Source organism: Phoenix dactylifera, chromosome 6 (genome assembly GCF_009389715.1).
Source record: "Phoenix dactylifera cultivar Barhee BC4 chromosome 6, palm_55x_up_171113_PBpolish2nd_filt_p, whole genome shotgun sequence".
In the NCBI taxonomy this organism is placed as follows: domain Eukaryota; kingdom Viridiplantae; phylum Streptophyta; class Magnoliopsida; order Arecales; family Arecaceae; genus Phoenix; species Phoenix dactylifera.
Window position 1 is genome coordinate 15,883,275 of NC_052397.1, and position 19,903 is coordinate 15,903,177.

The 19,903-nt window shown below is 38.1% G+C and overlaps 1 protein-coding gene across 1 annotated transcript; it reads right to left on the minus strand.

Annotated features, from left to right (window-relative positions):
- Positions 1 to 2,239: 2,239 nt before the first annotated feature.
- Positions 2,240 to 17,241, minus strand: LOC103707565 (DNA ligase 1-like). The gene is made up of 12 exons (XM_039127581.1): positions 17,090 to 17,241; positions 15,612 to 16,403; positions 15,483 to 15,516; positions 10,239 to 10,318; positions 7,457 to 7,516; positions 7,219 to 7,329; positions 7,032 to 7,112; positions 6,706 to 6,795; positions 5,980 to 6,421; positions 3,180 to 3,292; positions 2,767 to 2,797; positions 2,240 to 2,685 (listed from the first exon to the last, which is right to left on the minus strand). Exons 2-12 carry the CDS (start codon positions 16,365 to 16,367, stop codon positions 2,513 to 2,515), a joined length of 1,971 nt encoding a protein of 656 aa, XP_038983509.1. The 5' UTR covers positions 16,368 to 16,403; positions 17,090 to 17,241; the 3' UTR covers positions 2,240 to 2,512.
- Positions 17,242 to 19,903: the final 2,662 nt, after the last annotated feature.

Consider the following 19,903-nt stretch of genomic DNA (forward strand, 5'->3'; position numbering starts at 1 on the left):
AGTGCACAAGGGAGCTCTGCATTAAGCACCAACGACACACAGCTTAATGCCATTAGAGACTAAGACACTACTAAGCTAATTTTGTATAAAAAGTTTTTCTTTCAATCGGAATTTGCAACGCATACTTCGGATATAAAATTTTGCACCTCGCATGGCACAACAACTCCACTGTAGATGGTCCCTACATGTTGTTAGTTGAGAAAAAAATGAGACTATTGGGTGTCAAAAAGTGGATGCATGGACTATTTTTCCTGCCTATCCTAGTTGTTGGTGCCTTGGTGGTTTGGTACTAAATTATAAAACCAATAAGTATTAAAGGTTGGGACCATTCCTTTTTGTCCTTTCCGAAGTGGGACTTTCATTCATTAAAGTATCTTTTTACATCTTAATGCTTAAGACTTCCAATCTAAACAAACATTAATTACTCAAATAATTGATCATATTATATTGATCAATTAAGAAGCAAAGGTCGAATTGTCGTGGTTTGGGGACCATATGGCTCTGGAAGAGTGGCAAGAGGCCATATGAGGCCAGTTCATTATAAACAATGCTCATGGTTGTAGAAAAAGTTTCTCACCAACATTAAAATCTCTCCACACCTGTACTACAGTATCAATGCTTTCCGACATAATTTTCCATCGAATGAAGACAAGTAGTACTTAAGAGTTTTGAGAAGGTATTTGCAACAGCCACAAGCTTTATGAAATTAGTTGATATGCAATAGCATTTACATAGCTTGATGGATAACTGCTGAAAGCATTTAAGTAGTAAGCCCACCTCAAGATGAGTACTCCCCTATTCCGACTTCCCTAGAGCCTCCAATAGCACAGCCGAGACAGCGACGGGTTCGATACAAACTCGACAAACAACAATCTCTTCCCCAGCCTTCAAAGGAAGGGACAGACCAGGGCATAGAACCTGATTTTTTTGAGCACCAACTATACTGCAAGTAGCAGACTTTATGTGCCTAATATCCTACCCAGTTGCTCCAACCCTTGAGGTGAATGGGAAGGAAAATTATTCCAATCATTCACTAAAAACAAAAGAGATCCAACCAAAGGGGATAAGGAAGAACCGAAGTTAGGAGAAGAGAAAAATGTGGAAATAAGATATACCAATCAGCTTTCTGGCCCTCCTAAAACTCTTCCTAGTCCTAGGATTGGACATTAGGGACAAGTCTTCAATTATGCAAAGAGCGAATCTCAGAACAGATTGGATGGAAGATGATTTCTGTAGAAAGATTCGAGCCTTTAACTCTCACAGTTACTCCAATAAAGAAGCAATCACAAGCTGGTCCCATGCTAATCTAAAGGATCTTTAAACTCGTTTTATCTCCAGAAAGTCCAGAGAGAACAAGTTAGCTGGGTGACCATTCAGCATGAGTAAAGATTCCAGGACGCTCCACAATTTTTCAGATAAAGGACAATGAAGGAGAAGAGCATGGTCAACCTCTGGCCATAAAAATTCCCTCGGAGATTTTATGCAAGGAAATAGCACAAATTTCCAGCCCACCATAACTTCCAACAGCACTCAACATGCATATGCTAGAACAAACAAGATCCAATAACACAAAATGGCTCCAAGGGCATCACAACATTTAGATTTAAAGCACTAAGCTGACAGAGTTCAGTTTTGATGGTCGAGCGATCAGACATACAGGATTGACATTGGAACAAAGGCAACAACTCGGGGGTCCAAGCTGTAAGTGGCATAAGAAAAAAATCTCAGATCCCTATGAGGGCAGAAGGCTTCATCTGGCCTTGCAGGACCTGATTAGAAAAGGTACCAGGGATCAGGACAGCTCAACTACGAAGGGTAGCCCCTTGGCCTTACCATCACATTGGCAAGACAGGCAAGAGATCGCAGGTACAGAACTACGTAACAAACTGACACTGCTAATAAGGCAAGACAGCTTCTTGTGTTACCACAGGCCATCTCCTGACTATTTTATATTCATGGGGCACCTGCATGCTAGAACCTATAACAGGGAATTGAACTGTTGAGGTAAAGAGCAGACTGGACACATCAAGTTGTATTTCAAACCCCTAAATCTCGACCCGCATCACAATAATAATAGCTAATGTGTTCATATGATATTTTATAAGGGATAATACAAAAAACATACATGCTTGCTTTAAAAACTAGCAACACCAGAAACAACTAGAAACATTTGTCTGCAGGTAGATTAGTAGGTCACTGGCATCTAAAATCAATTCCATCCAAATCCAACCCCACAAGATGATGCAAGCTTCATATGTTTGTATTTGCAATTATGTTAACAAAGCTACATTAGAAACACCAGGTATCTCACCATATTTCTTACACAGGTTAAGCTAGGCAAAATCCTAGAGTCTGTCATAAATATACAAGATGCAAGAAAAATTGTAAGGCCACCAGCATGACAAACACTGCAAAATTCTACACTGGAATGCACAGACATGGATTACCAGAAGACTAATTTAAGGAACAAGGATGAGTTAAATACCATTTACACGCACCCTTCTTGTCGCAATCAAGCTTCAACATCTTCGCTCACAGTTTCTGGTTTTCCATCCTCATCGGCTGCTCCATCTTCTTCAACGTCTTCATTCTCTTCAGCCTCATCAGCTAGCTTGGTCAGCTCTTCTTGGATCATTAGCTTTATAGATTTTTTTCTTGGTGTCAGATCCATGCTATAATGTTTAGCTGAAGGAGGTGAGTTCCAATGAGCAAATAGCAAAATTCGAGCAGAAAATTGATATTAAAATCACTATGAGAAAGGCATACCAAGTTCTTTAAGAATATCAGTAAAGGTGGCCTGAGATACAAAAATACAAACCAGAACAGAGTCAATATCATAAATCAAATATGAGATAATCAAGTTAAGGAACATAAACAAGGTATAACAAATGAGCCTCCCTCCGTTGAAGACAACACAGCATAACATGTAGTTTGTGTTGCATTATAGAAACAGCAACCTGATAATATCTGGTGGCTGTTGATGACAGACAATGCAGCTACAAAATAACTTTAAAGCATCATAAACAACCTGTCACCATACTGCAGGCAGGCTGGAAAGGAAGCAGCCAAGAGTTTGATGCCCTTCAAGATTTGCATTGATAGACAACTCTAGAACTACATGTACAACTGCACTTAAGAGAATTCTCTAAATTTCATGAATATTTAATAGCGTAGCTCACCGTATTAAAATCAGCTTCCTTCAAAATATCACAGATAGTCTTCCTCAATTCCTCCTTGCTAGGTGAAGATTCCTTGGCAACTGATTTAGCCCTACCTTTAGCCACCTTTTTGCCTTGCACAAGTAATAAAAGAGTTTCAGAACAGAGGTTTAAAACTTTAAAGTTTAAATAGTGTTCTGCATTCAACTTAATCTTCTGGAACATTCTAAGGAGACTTCTTCCTATATTCTTTCTTTACAAGTGGAAAATAATGGAAAGCTGTTTCCCCAAATACAGTATTTCCTGGTTTCCCACATCTTTTGTTGCTTCATGATGTTGCAGGCTGGTATCTTGCTCTATTGCAGGCATGCACGTACACTGAAACTCCTGAAGATCTTCAGGAAACATGAGATACATGCACGTTCAGCCATAAGTATGACAGGTTAAGAATGGACAATAGCCACGACCTCGGAAACAGGAATAGAAGGCTATGCATGATATAAAATCGGGAAAGGAATGGTTTAAGATTACCCTCAATAAGAAAATGAGAATGGCATAAACATTCATGAGGAACAGAAACCGAAGACACAAGAAAGAACTGGGAACCAATAAAGAAAACGGTTATCAGCGAGTTAGCTATTTCACATGTATATTTAATCAAATTGCCGATGTGCCTCCATTGTTATCCTGGCACACCATGATACAATTCCCATAAGCTTTGCATCTGGGGAGCAGTATCAAATGTGTTGGCGGACAGGTTTCTTAGGAAATGTTTGGGTGCATAGGAAATTTTCTCCTGCTTGTTGTAGTTGGGATACTGTTCAAATATATACAAGCCATTTGCTTCAGTAATAAACAAATTACATATGAAGAATGACATAGAAGTGTAACTGCTAATTTAGAAATATTAGGCATCCAAGATGTGGGGACCTGTGCAGGCATATGTTTAATCTCACGTAGGTTATTCATTGGGTAGATCTTGGGCACTTATACAGGATCAAGAAACTCAATATCTTTCGGCTAGTCATGTTGGGTGAGATCTTGAGCTATGACAAATAGTATCAAAGTGGACCCGACCCATGACCTATGTGGACTAGGGGATACTGCAACACAAGCTCATAGGGGCTGACCACAGGCCGATCGTTGTGCTTGTAATTAGATTTGAATGAATTTGAACCCTTAGCCTGGTAAGGACGTCAGGGCTTAAATGAGGAGAGTATGTGACGACCCATGTAGGCATGTGTTTAATCCCACATTACCTAAGCACCGAGTAGATTTTGGATACTTATACAAGGTCAAAAAATTCAAATAATACATTCTGGCTAGCCTTTTTGGATAAAGTCGAATTGTTATAAACTATGTGAGGAACCGTGCAGGTGTGTTTAGTCCCATATCAGGTTTTTTTTTTTTTTTTGCTAAAGCATCCCATATCGGTTATTCGCTGACTAGATCTTGAGTGCTTATACAGGACCAAGAAACTCAAATAATACTTTTCAGCTAGTTATTTTAGGTGAGAACCTAGGTTATGACAAATGGTATCAGAACGAACTCAGCCCATGGCCTATATAGACTAGGAGATACTGTAGCACAGGTTCATTGCGGCTAACCATAAACCAATCGTTATGCTTGTGATTAGATTTGAACGCTTAGCCTGACGAGGACGTCAGTGCTTCAATAGAGAAAGTGTCAGGATCCGTGCGGACGTGCGTTTAGTCCCATATCAGCTATGCACTAGGTAGTTTTTGGATACTTATACAAGGTCAAAAAAAATCCAAATAATACCTTCTGGCTTGCCTTTTTGGATAAATTTTTGGGTTGTGACAAATGGTATCAAAGTAACTCCGACCCATAAGCCATGTGACTAGGGGGACATTGTAGCACGAGTACATGAGAAAGTCAGAGCTTAAACAGAAGGAGTACATGAGGACTCGTGCGGGCGTGTGTTTAGTCGCACATCAGTTATTCGCTAAGCAGATCTTTGGTACTTATACAAGACCAAGGAACTTAAATAATATCTTCCCGCTAGTCATTTTGGGTGAGATATTAGGTTGCGACACATAAGCCAAGTTTGAAATAGTTGCGACAAGGCTCGATGGTTTTGGCTATGGTTAGGGTGACACTCAAAAATCATCTCCAGACTATTAATCTATATGCATGACTCATTTTATGTGAAGGCTGTGGTTTCATACATACAAGGTATTCCATAATATTTGCCTATACCCTCTAGAGGTGAAATGACCAGTTCACCCATTAGCATGCTCACATGGAATTAGAAATGCAAGAGGGCGTTGTAGTTATGTAACTTTGCATTATGATTCCATTTAGTTCTTTGAAGCATTTGAAATACTAGCTACATGACAAATACCCTTTGGCCCTCTAGGTTTTTACCATTTCATGTGAATAAAGCCAACGGGCATACAGCTGCCTCAACAACTACCAAGAGCCAAATAACACCTAAGAAATCCATGCAACACCTGCAATATCCAGCCCTTTTACCATTAGTTGCCAGAATCAGGGATGGATAAAGTTGCAGATCAGTGAAGAGGATATTCCAAAAATGTTTTAAGTATGGAAGCACTTGAGAAACAAGTGCAGCTTCTATATGAAGTAGCTATGCTACCCTAGGCAAAAGGTTCCTGCTACTATGCTTCTACTCACCAAAGCTATTTCTTTTACACTTTTGTTGAGTTCATATTTTAACCTGGAAGGCACGAAGGACATCTAAAAGTCCTAGCAAAATCTACATTCACAAAATTTAGTGCAGGCATTACATTTCTGCTACAAGATAATAAGCAAAGTTCACATAGTATCACAGGCATACCGGTAGCTTTCTCCTTGTGATCTGATTTAGGAGTTGATTTCTTCTCAGGCACATCAACATTTTTCTTCTTCCTTGGAAGGACCTTTGCACCCACATCATTGGTGTCCTCAGTTTTTGAGTGTTTCAAAGATGATTTAGTAGGGCTCTTTGTGGGTGTTGGAAGAGGGCCTTTTTTGTGGCTAGTTACCACCTTCGACTTCTTTGTACCAGCAGAGCCACCTCTTTTAGAAGATTTCCTCCGATTATGTTTGCTTTTGCCAGAGTAATCATCATCATCATCATCTTCAACTTCTTCAGATTCAATTTCTTCACTCTCGGAATGCTTAAGTGCAACATTGTCCTTAGGAACACCATTTTCCTCATCTTCCTGTTCTTCTTCCTCTTCCTTTTCACGCACACTTTTCCCTTTTGATTTCGGAGAGTCTTCAGTCTTGGATATTCCCTGCAATAATAAGTGGTCATAAAAGTTAATATGGAAGAGCTCATAGATAAACCTTTAATTACGTACATGTGCAGGTGGGCTGGGACTGAGGTTTCTTGGCTAGTCTGGAAATTATATCATGATTACTGCAAATGCAGGCATGAATAGTTCGAACATAAACAGAACATATTCATTGCAGACAGGAGGGCATACATAAAAAAAAAAACGGAGAGAAGAATATTAAAGAAAAAAAGAAAAAGAGAATGGTTTAATGTGTTCTATCATTTATAGAAGAGGATGCTCACCCTCCTTGGCCGCTTCCCAGGAATGCCTTCTGAGCTCCTTGACGCAATTCCTCTAGCCACACTCTTACGCTTTCTCAACTTTGTTGATTGCTAGGAAAAGAGAAAGACACTAAGACCATTAAACAGAGAACAAATTTTTTGAATCTGAAAAGGTTACTAGAAAATAAGTATTTGTAAATAACATATTCACAGTTGCACTTGAATTTCAAGGCAAGAAGTGGAAGAAAGGAAGATAAGAAACCCCTTAACGGTGAATCAAATGCCAGATGTAAGCACTTGTAAATAATATAGTAAAAGAAAAAAGGATCTCAAACTTTGAGACAAACCTGCTCCTTTTCAGCAAGTACATTATCTGTGGTAGCATGAGGCGCCACCATAAAGTCCATTAGTTTTGCCACTAGTTCCTCCTGCATACATATCTCAAACTCACCATTAAGTTGTCATGATCCGACTCGAACTAAGCTTGAATAGTTGTTTAGATGCTACAAAGTTAAAAGAATGACGCACACCAACCTTCCTTGTATTAGTTTTTGAAACAGGTAAATCAAACAAATCGCAGAGATCCACCAATGTATCTTTGACACATTTATCAAGCTTGTCCTTCACCTTAGTTTTCTGCTTTTCCTGTAGGCAAGTTAAATCTAAATTGTTGATCAAGAATGAGGTAAAAGAAGGCACATAAGGAGAAGAAAAATCTTTATAAGACGAAATCTGTTTACTGAGTCCTCAAGAGGGTCAAAGAATTGCTTACCTCATCCCCATGCCACATGAATCCAGAAAATTGGAGGATGTGATTTTTGAAATCGGCTACCTGAAAATTAGCAAGGCAACAGTTATCTATCAGCAAGATAAGGGGTGGGAGAAAATTTGCAACATAACAATTATATCACAATTAAAAAGGACAATAACGCTGCAATAATAATCTGAAGCAATAAACAACAGAAAAACAACTCATGGAATGTGGTCATTTAGGGAAGAATCCACAAAGGTGATGAGAATATAAGCATGATCATGAAAGGATAACTGGAGAAGCTAGATAAAAGAACAAAGATTATGATGTGCCCAATATGAAAATAGGTGATACAGAAGTTCTTGATATGAAAAAAAATTCTAAATCCAGAAAGGTTGATACAAGGGGTATACAATTATAGATGTAATATGCACATGGAATATTCATCACATGAAGTGTCCTAGAATTACATTACACTTGGGCGTCAAACACTACAAAATGGAAGGAATGCCAACCAAATCAAACACAACAAGATAAATTAGAAGGAAATTAGAGAAAGAGAAAAAAGGGGTGCATGAAATATGCAAATAGGGGAATTGAGCTTTATTCTTAACATTCAAAAATTATTTTAAGTATTACCAAAAAATATTTTTAAGTAATTAGTTACAATCCAATGGCCATAAAAGGAACCAAGTCTGCATCGGCATGTACCGGACAGCAACACTTGTTTGATGGATATTATCCGCATCAAAAGTTGGAGATCCGCATGCATGACAGATGGTCTTCTCTATTTGTGCCCATGCCCCCCCCCCCCCCCAAAAAAAAAAAAAAAAAACCACCACCAAAAAAAAAAAATGCATGTTAAGCTCTTCTAGCTTCTCCTCAATCCCCTTGACTTCTTAGTAATTGTGGCAGAATGCCTGATGGATTCAATAACCCAAAATTAACCAAACCTATCTTCATAGTATTTCTCTCTTACTTGGCTTATTTTTACATGGATTCATGTCCATGTTCTCTCATTACTATGCAGTGCAACTATTGTTGCATCCCCAACTTGACTTGACTTCCATTTTTCTTTCTTGTTACTAACTAGCATCCCAATGCTAGACCTATAAGTGTTTAGGTTTCAACCATATAAAGATAACATCATTTAACACAATTTTATATTCTTACCTTTTAACATAGACAAATATTGTTCCATATACCAAATATTTAGGTGCCAATATGTAGCATGATGGCCATGCATAATCATAGTACTGAGCAAGGTCGGCGGAACTATTTCAGACCGGACGGTTCCGGCCATTCCAAGTTGTACCGGTGGCTCACCGATACAGTTCCGACAACGGAAACGAGAACTGTTGCCAGAGCCGGAGAAGGAAAAGAAAAGAGAGCGCCAGCAGGGGGAGAGAGGGAGAGGGAGAGGTCGGGACGCCGATGGAGGCCGCAGCAGGCGAGGGGAACCGGCCGCGGCACGTGGCCTCCACCAGCCTCCCTCCCTCTCTCCCCCTTTTCTCTCTATCTCTTTTTATCTCTCCCATGGTACCGTGCTCTTTGTTGGTACAGGCCCGACACGGCCCGTACCGACTCATGCCGCCGAGGAACCAATATGGTGCCTGGTACCGCTTCCTCCGACCTTGGTACTGTATATATGTATTGTTATGTTGTGCATATGGTTCTAAGCTGATGCACATTGTTGACAAAAACCAACTCAGATCCATGCCTTTTGTTTTGGGCCTCGGACCGTGATTGGGCATGTAACTAGCATAAAATAGATCAGCATTGTATGGCACCATACTGTAGCATGCTAACCATGACCAGCATGGGCCCAATAAATAATACTTTAATCTTTGCAATGCCCATGATTATAATAAACCCCTCGCCCCAGCACTCCTTTTCATGTGGTTTAAACACCAAAAATAGATGTTTAGTGTCACAAATTTGTCAGGAAGCAAGCAGGCACCCAGCTATCAGCTCTTTTCCCCTCCTTTTCCCTTTTTTTTTTGGTTTCTTTTTTTTACTTTTTTTTGTGTGTGTTTTTTGTTGGGGGGAGGGGGGGGGGTGCGGTTCCCCAACCATATAACCTAGCTTTACCTATCTCCAACTAGAAAGCTAATCTGGAGTCAGTTCTCTTTTCCACCTTGGGTATCCTATATCTCTGCATCAAACTGTAATAAGCAAATATAAGCGCTTCAAGTGTACTTCCTCTCTTGCCTTAAGAACTTTAGCTTTGACACTATTCATAATTGAAAACTTACATAAGAAACATAATAGGAATGCACATCCCTTTGCGTGCTTTTATTACTGGAGAAACAAAATAGTTAAATCAACAGGTTAGGTGAAATGGATGCAAGGGAATGAAGAAGAAAGAGCAGGAATATATGGAAAACAGCTCAAGAAAAACCTCATTTAATACTTACAAGCAGAGCAGCAGAAATAGCTAGCTTAAAATAAACTTAGAATAGCTAATAGTTAAGGGTATTGGAACTAGCCCTACAATAATGTCACTGCCAGAAGCACAAATTATCAGATAATAACTTACTAACTTACCAGACAAAGTAGAGAGCTCAATAAAAAAAACTAACTTACTAATAGTAAGAATAACTTACTTACTGCAAACTTCATTAATAGCAAAATCTATGGACTCCCTAAAGTTCAACTTTAATATGAATCTAGGTATCAAAAACATTAAAAACAAAAAAGGAATCGATTCCGTGAAAGATGGGATCAGCAAACAAAGTGCAACAAGTCAATCAAAAAGTGAACCCAAGGGACGATTAGCAGTTTACACAATATATTGAATCACCTTTCCTTGCCTTCCACCAAAAAGGGTCTGATGAAGATATTTAAGATCAGCAGGCTTCTTTTTTGCTAACTTGTAAGCCACTGAAATCAATACATAACAAGTTTAAAATAAAAAATATATAGAATTTTTTTGGCATCGAAAATTATAGAAATAAAGATAAAGAACATGAGTATGCAGTCAGAACAGAGATAAAATAAATGTAACAGAAAAGGATTCACCATATCAAGCAGAAAGCAAGCACAATGTGTCAAGTAGAAACAAAACTTGCCAACTCAAAGTTCCATTTGGCAACTTTTATTTTGGGTAGATGATGTTGGAGTACAAAACAAGATATGTCAAAAGGAGATACTTAATGTAACTTGTTGGTATTCAAAACAATAAGCAAACTTTGGGCACTATATTTCACCTTAAATCTACAAAAGTATTTTACAAAATAAAAGTGGAAAAAGGATTACATCAGTCATCCCTTCTATTTGGCTGTATATACGTTATAAAGATTAACAAAAATACCTGAAACTCATGACATCAGCAATCCGCAAATCTTAGCCACCATCAGGGGCATTGGTGTAATGGTGTTGGATACAGGTCTAACTGTCTAAGGCTTTTAAATTCTCATAAAAAAACACCTCAATAACAGGACCACGGGAATAGATATAGTAATATTCATAAGCTTGTATCAGCAACCATGCTAGTACAAAGAATGAATATGCAAAAGAAAAAAAATGTCTGTAATATTGTATCGCATGGAAAGCACAGGTAACATGGTGCACAACAGATCAAACCTTTGGATAGTTCAATGCATGTGCTAATGAGGCAAGGAAATAGTCAGGGCCGATCAAGGCACAAAACCACATCTACAAACAGGTCAGTTAGGTCAAAAATTTTAACCTGTTTAGTCAGACACTTCAGCTTCGCTTTGATTTCAAATATACTCGAAAATCATAAGAATTCTATTTTACATACACCAGCACATACCTAACAAAATGCTGCCATCAAAATAAGTTGGCCCTCAAGGTGATTAATGAGACCAAGACAAAGCCTGGCACGTCGAATGAGGTCACTTTAGAGTTGTAATCAAGTCATAATCACGTTGCAAAATTTCCGACTTCTAAGTGCTGGCCAAATTCCTATGTAAAGGATTATGATATTAACAGGTCCTCAAATTAAAGTCTGGATGCACAACCGATCGTGCATCATCACCTTTTATGTCATGCAGACTAAGGTACCGCATGGCTCAAAAACCAGGGATTGGATTTAGGCATTAACTCCTCATACACAAAACAAAGATTATGAAGGACTGACAAGCTGAATTTACAGTTAATTATATCATTAGAAAAGAAAGCATATTATGCCTTAGCAACCACCTTCAGTTAAAGAGATAAAGATGGCAATTACCGGCCAAGCTTAAATTGCTTAAAAGTGCATGTTTCTCATATCAAAATCAGCATTTCACATTTACATATACAGTGTTTCAAAACCAATAATGAAATGTATAACTAAGCTGGCCTTGCAAAGAAATAACAGTACTTCAAGGATGGTCAATGTCAAGTTAGAGCGCAGGTTGTTAAATAAGTTAAACCATGACTTAGGATACCCTGGCCCACAAAGCCAACCATTATATATGGGAGAAATTTTGCCAATTTTGGCTTATACTTTTACTCCTGTTTCACAATATAAGGATAGTTTCCACTTCAGATGGGACTGCTGTCAGATGGAATTGCTTGGAAAAAATTAATTATGACAATGACACAAATCAAGTTGCAGCCATTATTTCTTCTAAATTTTCAGTATTGAATAGGAAATGACCATGATATCTCCATAGAACATTTTAGATTAAATATCTCCATCTGAAAAAATGTGATAAGATTTTAAAAATATGCCTAAAATATAAATAGTACTATAAGATGCTGATGTGAAAATAATTTCCATATATCTTAATCTGCTTGTCATATATCTTCTTCGAGGCCTTTGAGCTTATATAACTTTGTTTCTTGTTCATGTTTTCCCTGGGAGATGCAATGGCTAAAACAAGGCAATTTTTAAATAAAACTTTAAAAGAAAAATAATTAGGTTGATTAGAAATTTGCCATCCACAAAAAGGGAAAACAACCTTTCTTTAGCTTATTTAACAGCTTTGAGGTTCTACAGAGTAAATTTCCAGATGTTGGACAATAATACCTCAGCAGCAATGTTTAAAATTGTTAACAAAATGTCTTCGGATCCTGTTCTAGATGAGTAGAAAGAAGCTCTCCATGATAAAATAGTAGTCTCCTAGATAATGTTTAGATGGTCCAAAATCATAAAGCCAAAGGAGCAATTGATCTGGAATTAGGGTTGAAACCGGATCGAATACGGATCGAATATTGATATATCCATATTTGTATTATTTTTCGATGAATATGAATACGGATATGGATATTAAACGGATATCAAAATTAATATCCATATTTGTTCTAAACGAATACGGATACGGATACAAATCGGATATTAAGCATATCCATATTTGTTATAAACGGATACAGATACGAATTGGATATTAAATATATCCATATTTTTTTTATCCGAATACGTATATAAATCGGATATTAATCAAATTTTGAGCGAAATTCAATGATGAAAACTAGTAATAAAAACATGATCAAAAAGAAAGACAATAAGAATCTTTTTGCTTCCAAAGTTGAATATTTTATTGGCACATAATATGAAGTAGAGGAGGAAGAAGTAATAAAAGTAAAATCACGTTAAATGCAATTTTACAATAGTCATACCCAGCATTTGACTGCAAAATTAGCAGAGTAATGTGAAGCATTCCTGTTTACAGTGCACTCATTTGACCCCAGCAATCAAGTACAAAAAAAGAATAGAATCATTTAGACTGACCTTCAGAAGATTAATTGGTTTCTCGCAACTAAACAACAAGATGCAGCATTAAAAACTAAAGACTTCTAAAGACATAATATAAACATCCAAAGATGAGTTCAACCGGAAAAAAGAATAAACAAGAAAGGAATGGAGAAGAACAAAGAAATCAAAGGCCAAATCAGGTGGAAGAATAAACGGATTACCAACACTTGAAGAGGCATTGATCCGTAAAGCTAGGGTTCTCTTCATTTGAAGCAAAGGAACCTGTTTCCCAAATCAAACACCAGATCAAACGTGGTAAAGGCGAATATTTAAAGAATAAACCCAGGATTTTACAATCTCCTACCTAGATTTGGAAGTAGATGGGTTTGGTCCTTTGGTTGACGCCGTCGACCACCCCAAAATACCGCCTCCAAGGCGTCTCACGGCCGTCGCCGGGTGGAAAGAGGGACGAAACTTGGAGCTCAATGCATCTCAAGGCTCAAAGATCATGAAGACTCGAAGAATCACGAAACAGACAAACTAGGAGGAAAGAGGAAGAAGAAGAGGCGTAAGGGTCTGGGGATTTGAGGGTCTGAGGGACAAGAAGGGCGAATGGGCGATTTGAAGTCGGTGAGGCCCTTTCCGATCAGATCCGCAGGCGTGAGGGACTTTCGAGTTTCGAATGGGCGAACGACGAAATGAGCGAGCCTGCGGCAAATATAATGGCAATTTCGTATTTGGCCTATTTGGCCATTGGCCTGGGTTGTTGAATAGTGACGGATCCGGTCATCCAAGTGGATTTAAAAGGTTTGGCCAATTGTTATACGGATATCCAGATCTGAATTCGAAAAAATCAGGTATATCCATATCCATATCCGTATCCGGACAATTTTTGAACTAACTATCCATACCCGTATCCGATCCGAGTCGGATACGAAAATGGATACGGTGAGATTATATCCGACCCGTTTTCAGCCCTATCTAGAATAACATAGTTTTGACTTCTACTGAGCCAGGGAAACAAAATCAGCCTCCTATGGAAATCCAAAATGCCTAACTTTCAGTCTTATGGATCGAATCACTCTTCTACCTACTATGAGTGCTACAAATATGTGAGTTAGTATGTAACAACTCAATGTTAGAAGATAATATGACTTGGTCATAAGATTTTCTTGTATCGCATCATTAGGTCATCACTGATCCGTAGACATGCTTGGATATTACTATTTGCTATCCTTTCTCATGGCACTTCTTCTATGCATTTTTAGTGCAATACTATCAGTACCTCATTTCAAACACTCCAAATCTCCAATAGTCCATTAAACCTTGCTTTTATTGACAATATTAACCTCCAACTTTGACGACCATGAAAAGATGCCTCTGCAGCCACCACTACATAGCATTTCATGCAATGTCTACATGATACACAATAGATAATTAATGGAGCAGAAAGGAATAGGAAGAGTTCTAATCCTGCAAAAAGTAATGGACATATATAAAAATGAATCTAAGATATGTAAATCATATAAACAACATGTTTCAAGATCCATACACAAGGAATTTGATGCAGTAAATTTAGGACTCTTGAATATTTAATAAAGACTAAAAATCTGATATTAATCTTGAAAGAAATGCTTATAAATCGGCTCAACACCTAAACATCTAGGATTTTTGAACCCAGAAATACAAGCATCAAGCATAAAACATTATAGTCGGTTAAATTTGGTGTAAAAAAATGATCATGATGCAACAGGAAAGCAAATCTAATGTTTTGCACCAACTCAGAAAAAGGCAAGAGTGATTCCACAAACCTCCAAAATTAAATGTAAAGGAATTATAAAAACTAATATTGCAACCATGCCATGCAGGTAAGAGGGAGCACAGATATTTATTGTAACTTCATACATACGCCCACTTTTGCAAGCAATCTTCACTTTTTGTCCCTCAAAGAGAGAGCAAAGGCTGAACCAAGAGCGTAGTTTGGGCCTGGAGAAAAGCAGAAACTGAGTTTCCACTGTCGAAATCCGCAGAAAATCCCATAGACTTTGGGATTCGGGTGCGCTGTCATGTGTTGAGCGGTGCACCAAGAACATATCACAAGGCAATGTCTAGATCCCACACTCGGCAGTGTCTTGTGCAGAGGCCAGCAGATGAAACTCAGTCTCTGCCTTGCAGCAGACCTAAACTGCATCCTTGAACCAAGCAAGGTCTATTTATTAAAAACAGGAGTATCTATAAGCATGTGGACACCAAAAGCTTTGGAGCAAATCATCATTGCCGAAGAGTCTGTATTTAATAGTGGAGTCAGAAGGATAAAGTGAACCAAGGAGGCCAGACATATGCTTAAGCTTGCAAACTTAATTAATTGGCAAGATATAAATAGCAGCAGTCAAAACATACCACTTGGTATTTCTTTTAGAGGAGTTCCACAACCCTAAAAGTCACAAAGTTCACAAAATTAATACGTATAAAGCAATCATTATGAAAACAATAATGACTAGAAAAGAAATCAACATGGAAACAAGTGACCTTCTCAATTAGAAATTTTTTAACTGGTTCCTTTTCAAGAGATTCCACCAATCTCTCGACAGTTTTTCTCTCACGCACAGGGCGCTCTGTAGATGAAGCCAAAGGAGTACTTAACAATTTCTTGTCCTTCGACCTACTCTCTTTCTTTCCCTTCTCATCCCCTTTCTCGCCAGCTTTCTTCTCCCTCACTCGTTTTCTCTTTGATTCGTTTGCCTCATTATTCTCTTGAACCTTATTTTCCTGATTTACACCATCTTTCTCATCCTTCACATCATTCCCTTCCTCTATCTTCTCCCCTTCTACTTCTTTCTCTCCCTCTTCCTCCCCCTTGTCACCATCCTTCTGAGCCTCAGCATCCATCATCGTCACATCTTCAGGTTCTTCCACCTTTGCGTCCATAAATTCTACAATTTTTGCACGTTCAACCTCTGCTACTTTGCCATCCTCAGCTTCTACCCTTTTTGCATCCTCAGCTTCTGCCACTTTCACATCCTTGGCTTTTGTTTCTTTTGCATCATCGGGCTCTGTAATTTTTGCATCCTCAGCTTCTACCACTTTTTCATCCTCCATTTCTTCCATTTTTGCATCATCTTTCTTTTCTTCTTTCCTTTCAACTTCAACTGTTTTCAGAGTATTTTCTCCCTCATCCTTCTTTTCAGAAGCAGCCTCCCAGCCAGTGTCCTTAGGCAGAGGCAGACCAGACCCATTTAGCATTATATTTGCCTTAAGTTCAGACGCCAGCTCTGGTTCAGACATTTCTAACCAAGTTAAAGATTTATGGTAGCATAAAACCTGCAGTAGCACACCATAAATGCTCAAAATTTTAGTTAAAAACATTGGCTCATAATTGAAGTGAGTATTTCAGCCTAGAAAATTTCTTCTAATTGAAAATATAATAATTTAGACCAAAGAAATGATACGTTAGTCCATACTTATGTGCCAATTATAGTAGAACAGCAAAGATGTATGGTAAACTCAATCATGCATTCATCAAAATTCCATTTTTAACGGATATTTGAACTCATCAAACTACAAAGAACCCCGAAATGGAAGGAGAACACGAAATCGAATATTTCCAATGAGAAGAAAAACGAATAGAAAGCTCCCAGAACTTCTCATCGTTGAAAGAGCTGCATGCAAGAAACTCCACGATAATCCTACGTAGACTGAGTTGCAATACCGAGCAAAGAAACGGAGAAAATAAAAAGAGCTCCAAAATCGGTACTTTGATTCACCCAAAAAATGAATAAATAAATGCCGCAATTTCCGAAACCAAACGTGAATCTAAAGAACTTAGTAAAACACTGAAAAGAGCTCCAGAACATCATAAGTTCCAAAAAAAGGCGTCAAAATCGCTCTTTTTGCCCACTCTTGTAAAACCCTAACAGGAACAAACTCATTAAGAACCAAAATTCGAAAAAAAAAATATCAGCGTTCCACTAACAACAAGCATCGAACCGCGCGAAGCTACTACTTACCGACGAACTACCAGCCGAATCGAGGAGAAATTCCAGGCGAAACGACCAATTCCTCTCTTCCTCGGAGCAAGCGAGCGAGCTGGAACAAAAAAGCGATCTTTTATTCTCTCTCGGGTTTTCTTTCTGAAGGGCAGAAGGAAGTTTTGTCCCCGGGTCCAAACTCGAATTCCAATCGAGTTTTATTCCCGGGGACACGCCGCTCGTGACACGTGTGGGAGCTTGAGGGGACGGTCCTTCTTTGAAAGAGGGCAATTTGGACGGTACAGATTTGATATGCATTCTGGGCTGCGTTGAATCTGGACCGTCGATTAATACCATGCCAACATGGTGCATCGCCCTGTGCAACGCCAACGGCCGCGTCGCCCAGCAGCATTCACCAGTCGACAAATTTGAGGACGGAAAAAGTTCGCACCGATCCCTATAATACCATACAAAAGCGGATGGTGAAAGGATATCCTGGGTGCCTCATCTAGATGAACTTCGATAGCAGCATGGTTAAGAACGAAAAATGCAAGGCTTTAGTATCCGAGATCAAGATGCCAGACTAGTAGCGACAGAGGCTCGATAGATCTTCGACTCGTCTATAATGTGCGCCAAACTTAGAGCCACCTAGGAGACCATTTTCAATGCTAGGCGGATACTGAGCGCGGACCGTCTCCTCCTCAAGAGGATTCGACCACGGTGATCAAGTGGATTCTGAGTCAAAAACGCACTCCACGACATTTGCAGATTACTGAAGGAGTGTAGTTTTCGCCAGGCCATGCACGTCTACAGTGAGGCAAACAGTGTCGCCGATTGGGTTGCTTTCTTTGCGGTTCACCACTTTGAAGGTTTCGTCTGGATGGATCGTGGCTCAGTGCCGGACCTCTTATATAGTTTTTTGTTTTCTGAATTTGTTGTCTGCATCTATATCCATTGTGTGGGAGCTATTGTTATACCAAAAAAAATCCTATCATAATTACCATTGCAATATTATTGTAACAAAAAATAAAAAGAAGAATAAGAAAGCAACAGTATTACTTTGTAGAATGCTATCTACTTAAATATTTTTTTTCCAAGTTGTACGGTTTCTTCACCTGACAATTCTGGAAAACATTGGATTGTGAAAATAAATATCAGTTTAAAGAAACAATGCACATCAAGCCATTATCAAGCCATTGTAATACCAAAAACTCCAATATAATAGCCATCATCTTTTCCTTAATTATTGTACATGTAACATGATAGGGAGGCTTAAAACTAATATAGCATTTATTATTTTGAACCATGGTGTGGTTGGCTGGATCCAGTAGAGTGAGAGCAGTATGGGCGACTACCATCTACTGTTTAGAAATATCCGAGCTATAGTCTATGATGAAATGATTTTTATGGAAAGCACGTGTATCAAGAGACCAATGGGGCAGCGGATTGGATGGCCTCATACGTAGTCAACCACTTCGGTGACATTTTTTGAATTAGAGAGAGGAAGTTGCCTCGTGTGCTCAGAATTTGTTATTTTTTATTTTTTTAATGGTATCCGTACTTATTTTGTATGATACATTTATTTCAATAAAAAAAACACCATGGTGTGGTTTGCCATGCTTGGGTCATGCATATTTCACCCATGGGATGGGGCCAGGGAGCTCGTGGTCCTCGATGAAGTAGCTAATTGTTGCATGCCATGAGAATACTAATAAAAAATAATATATTTTAAGCCTTCTATCATTTAAATTATTTTTAATTAGTGTAATAAATTAATTTTAAAGATATTATTTTTATTAATGAACTATAGAAATAACAAAGACGGAATGTTTTGTTACATAAAATACGGCATATAATATGGTATGTAAAAAAGGTGATTGCCCATGAGATAGGGCCATGTCTAGGACCACAAGCAATATGTGGCCCTCCATTGAGTGGCCAATGCAGCATGAACAATAGTCTTTTGATGTGAATTGCGCATTCTCAACTGCTTAGTACTATTTTATTACAAAATTCATGAAATCTATCTCAAGTTTTTTTTTTTTTTTTGATGGAAAGATCTGTCTCAAGTTTTGAAAAGTATTATTCTGCCCTCATAAATTCATATTTTAGGGCGGAATCAAGTGGATAATGGCTATAGATTTCTCTATAACTGTAAGTGATGGTTTTAGGGGCGCCCATTATTTGAGGAAAATAATACAATTGAAGGTTTAAATATATGTTGTTTCTTTTCAGTGGATACTTTTTTAAAAAATATTTCCAAATATGTCAACTATTTTTTAAAATATAAAAATGTTCCCAAATTCATATTTATTTTGGTTAATCTCTTTAGTTTTAATCAAAACTGCTAGATGCTTGGCTAGAACTGCAATGCAACCCAATCCAATTCCAATATATGCAACTAAATCTGTCATTTTTGTAAGGAGTTGGGGATGAGCGAGGTGAGAATGATTTCTTCCGTTTGGCAGGACAATTGAACGTGCCCCAACTCCTTACAAAAATGACAGATTTCAAGTAATACTTGATCTTAACCAAACATGAATCGGCTATTGAATCTAATTATGTTTTCATAAGCTTAACCCATGCTAACCTATCATTCAATGGGTTAGGCTTTGACCTAAACTCATGATCAAGATTGTAATTGTATCAGATCCAAGGCGAGCATGCTCGGATTTTGACTTGATTGTTGCCCTACATGCATGATTGACACCTCATATTCTTTGTCAATTATTTAATGTGATATGTTCATTAAAAAAATGTAAGTCCATAAAATCTGCATGTGTAATGAGTAATGAATAAAAATATGGAAAAATTTATGCACAGCTAACTATATAATAAATTAAAATATTTAAT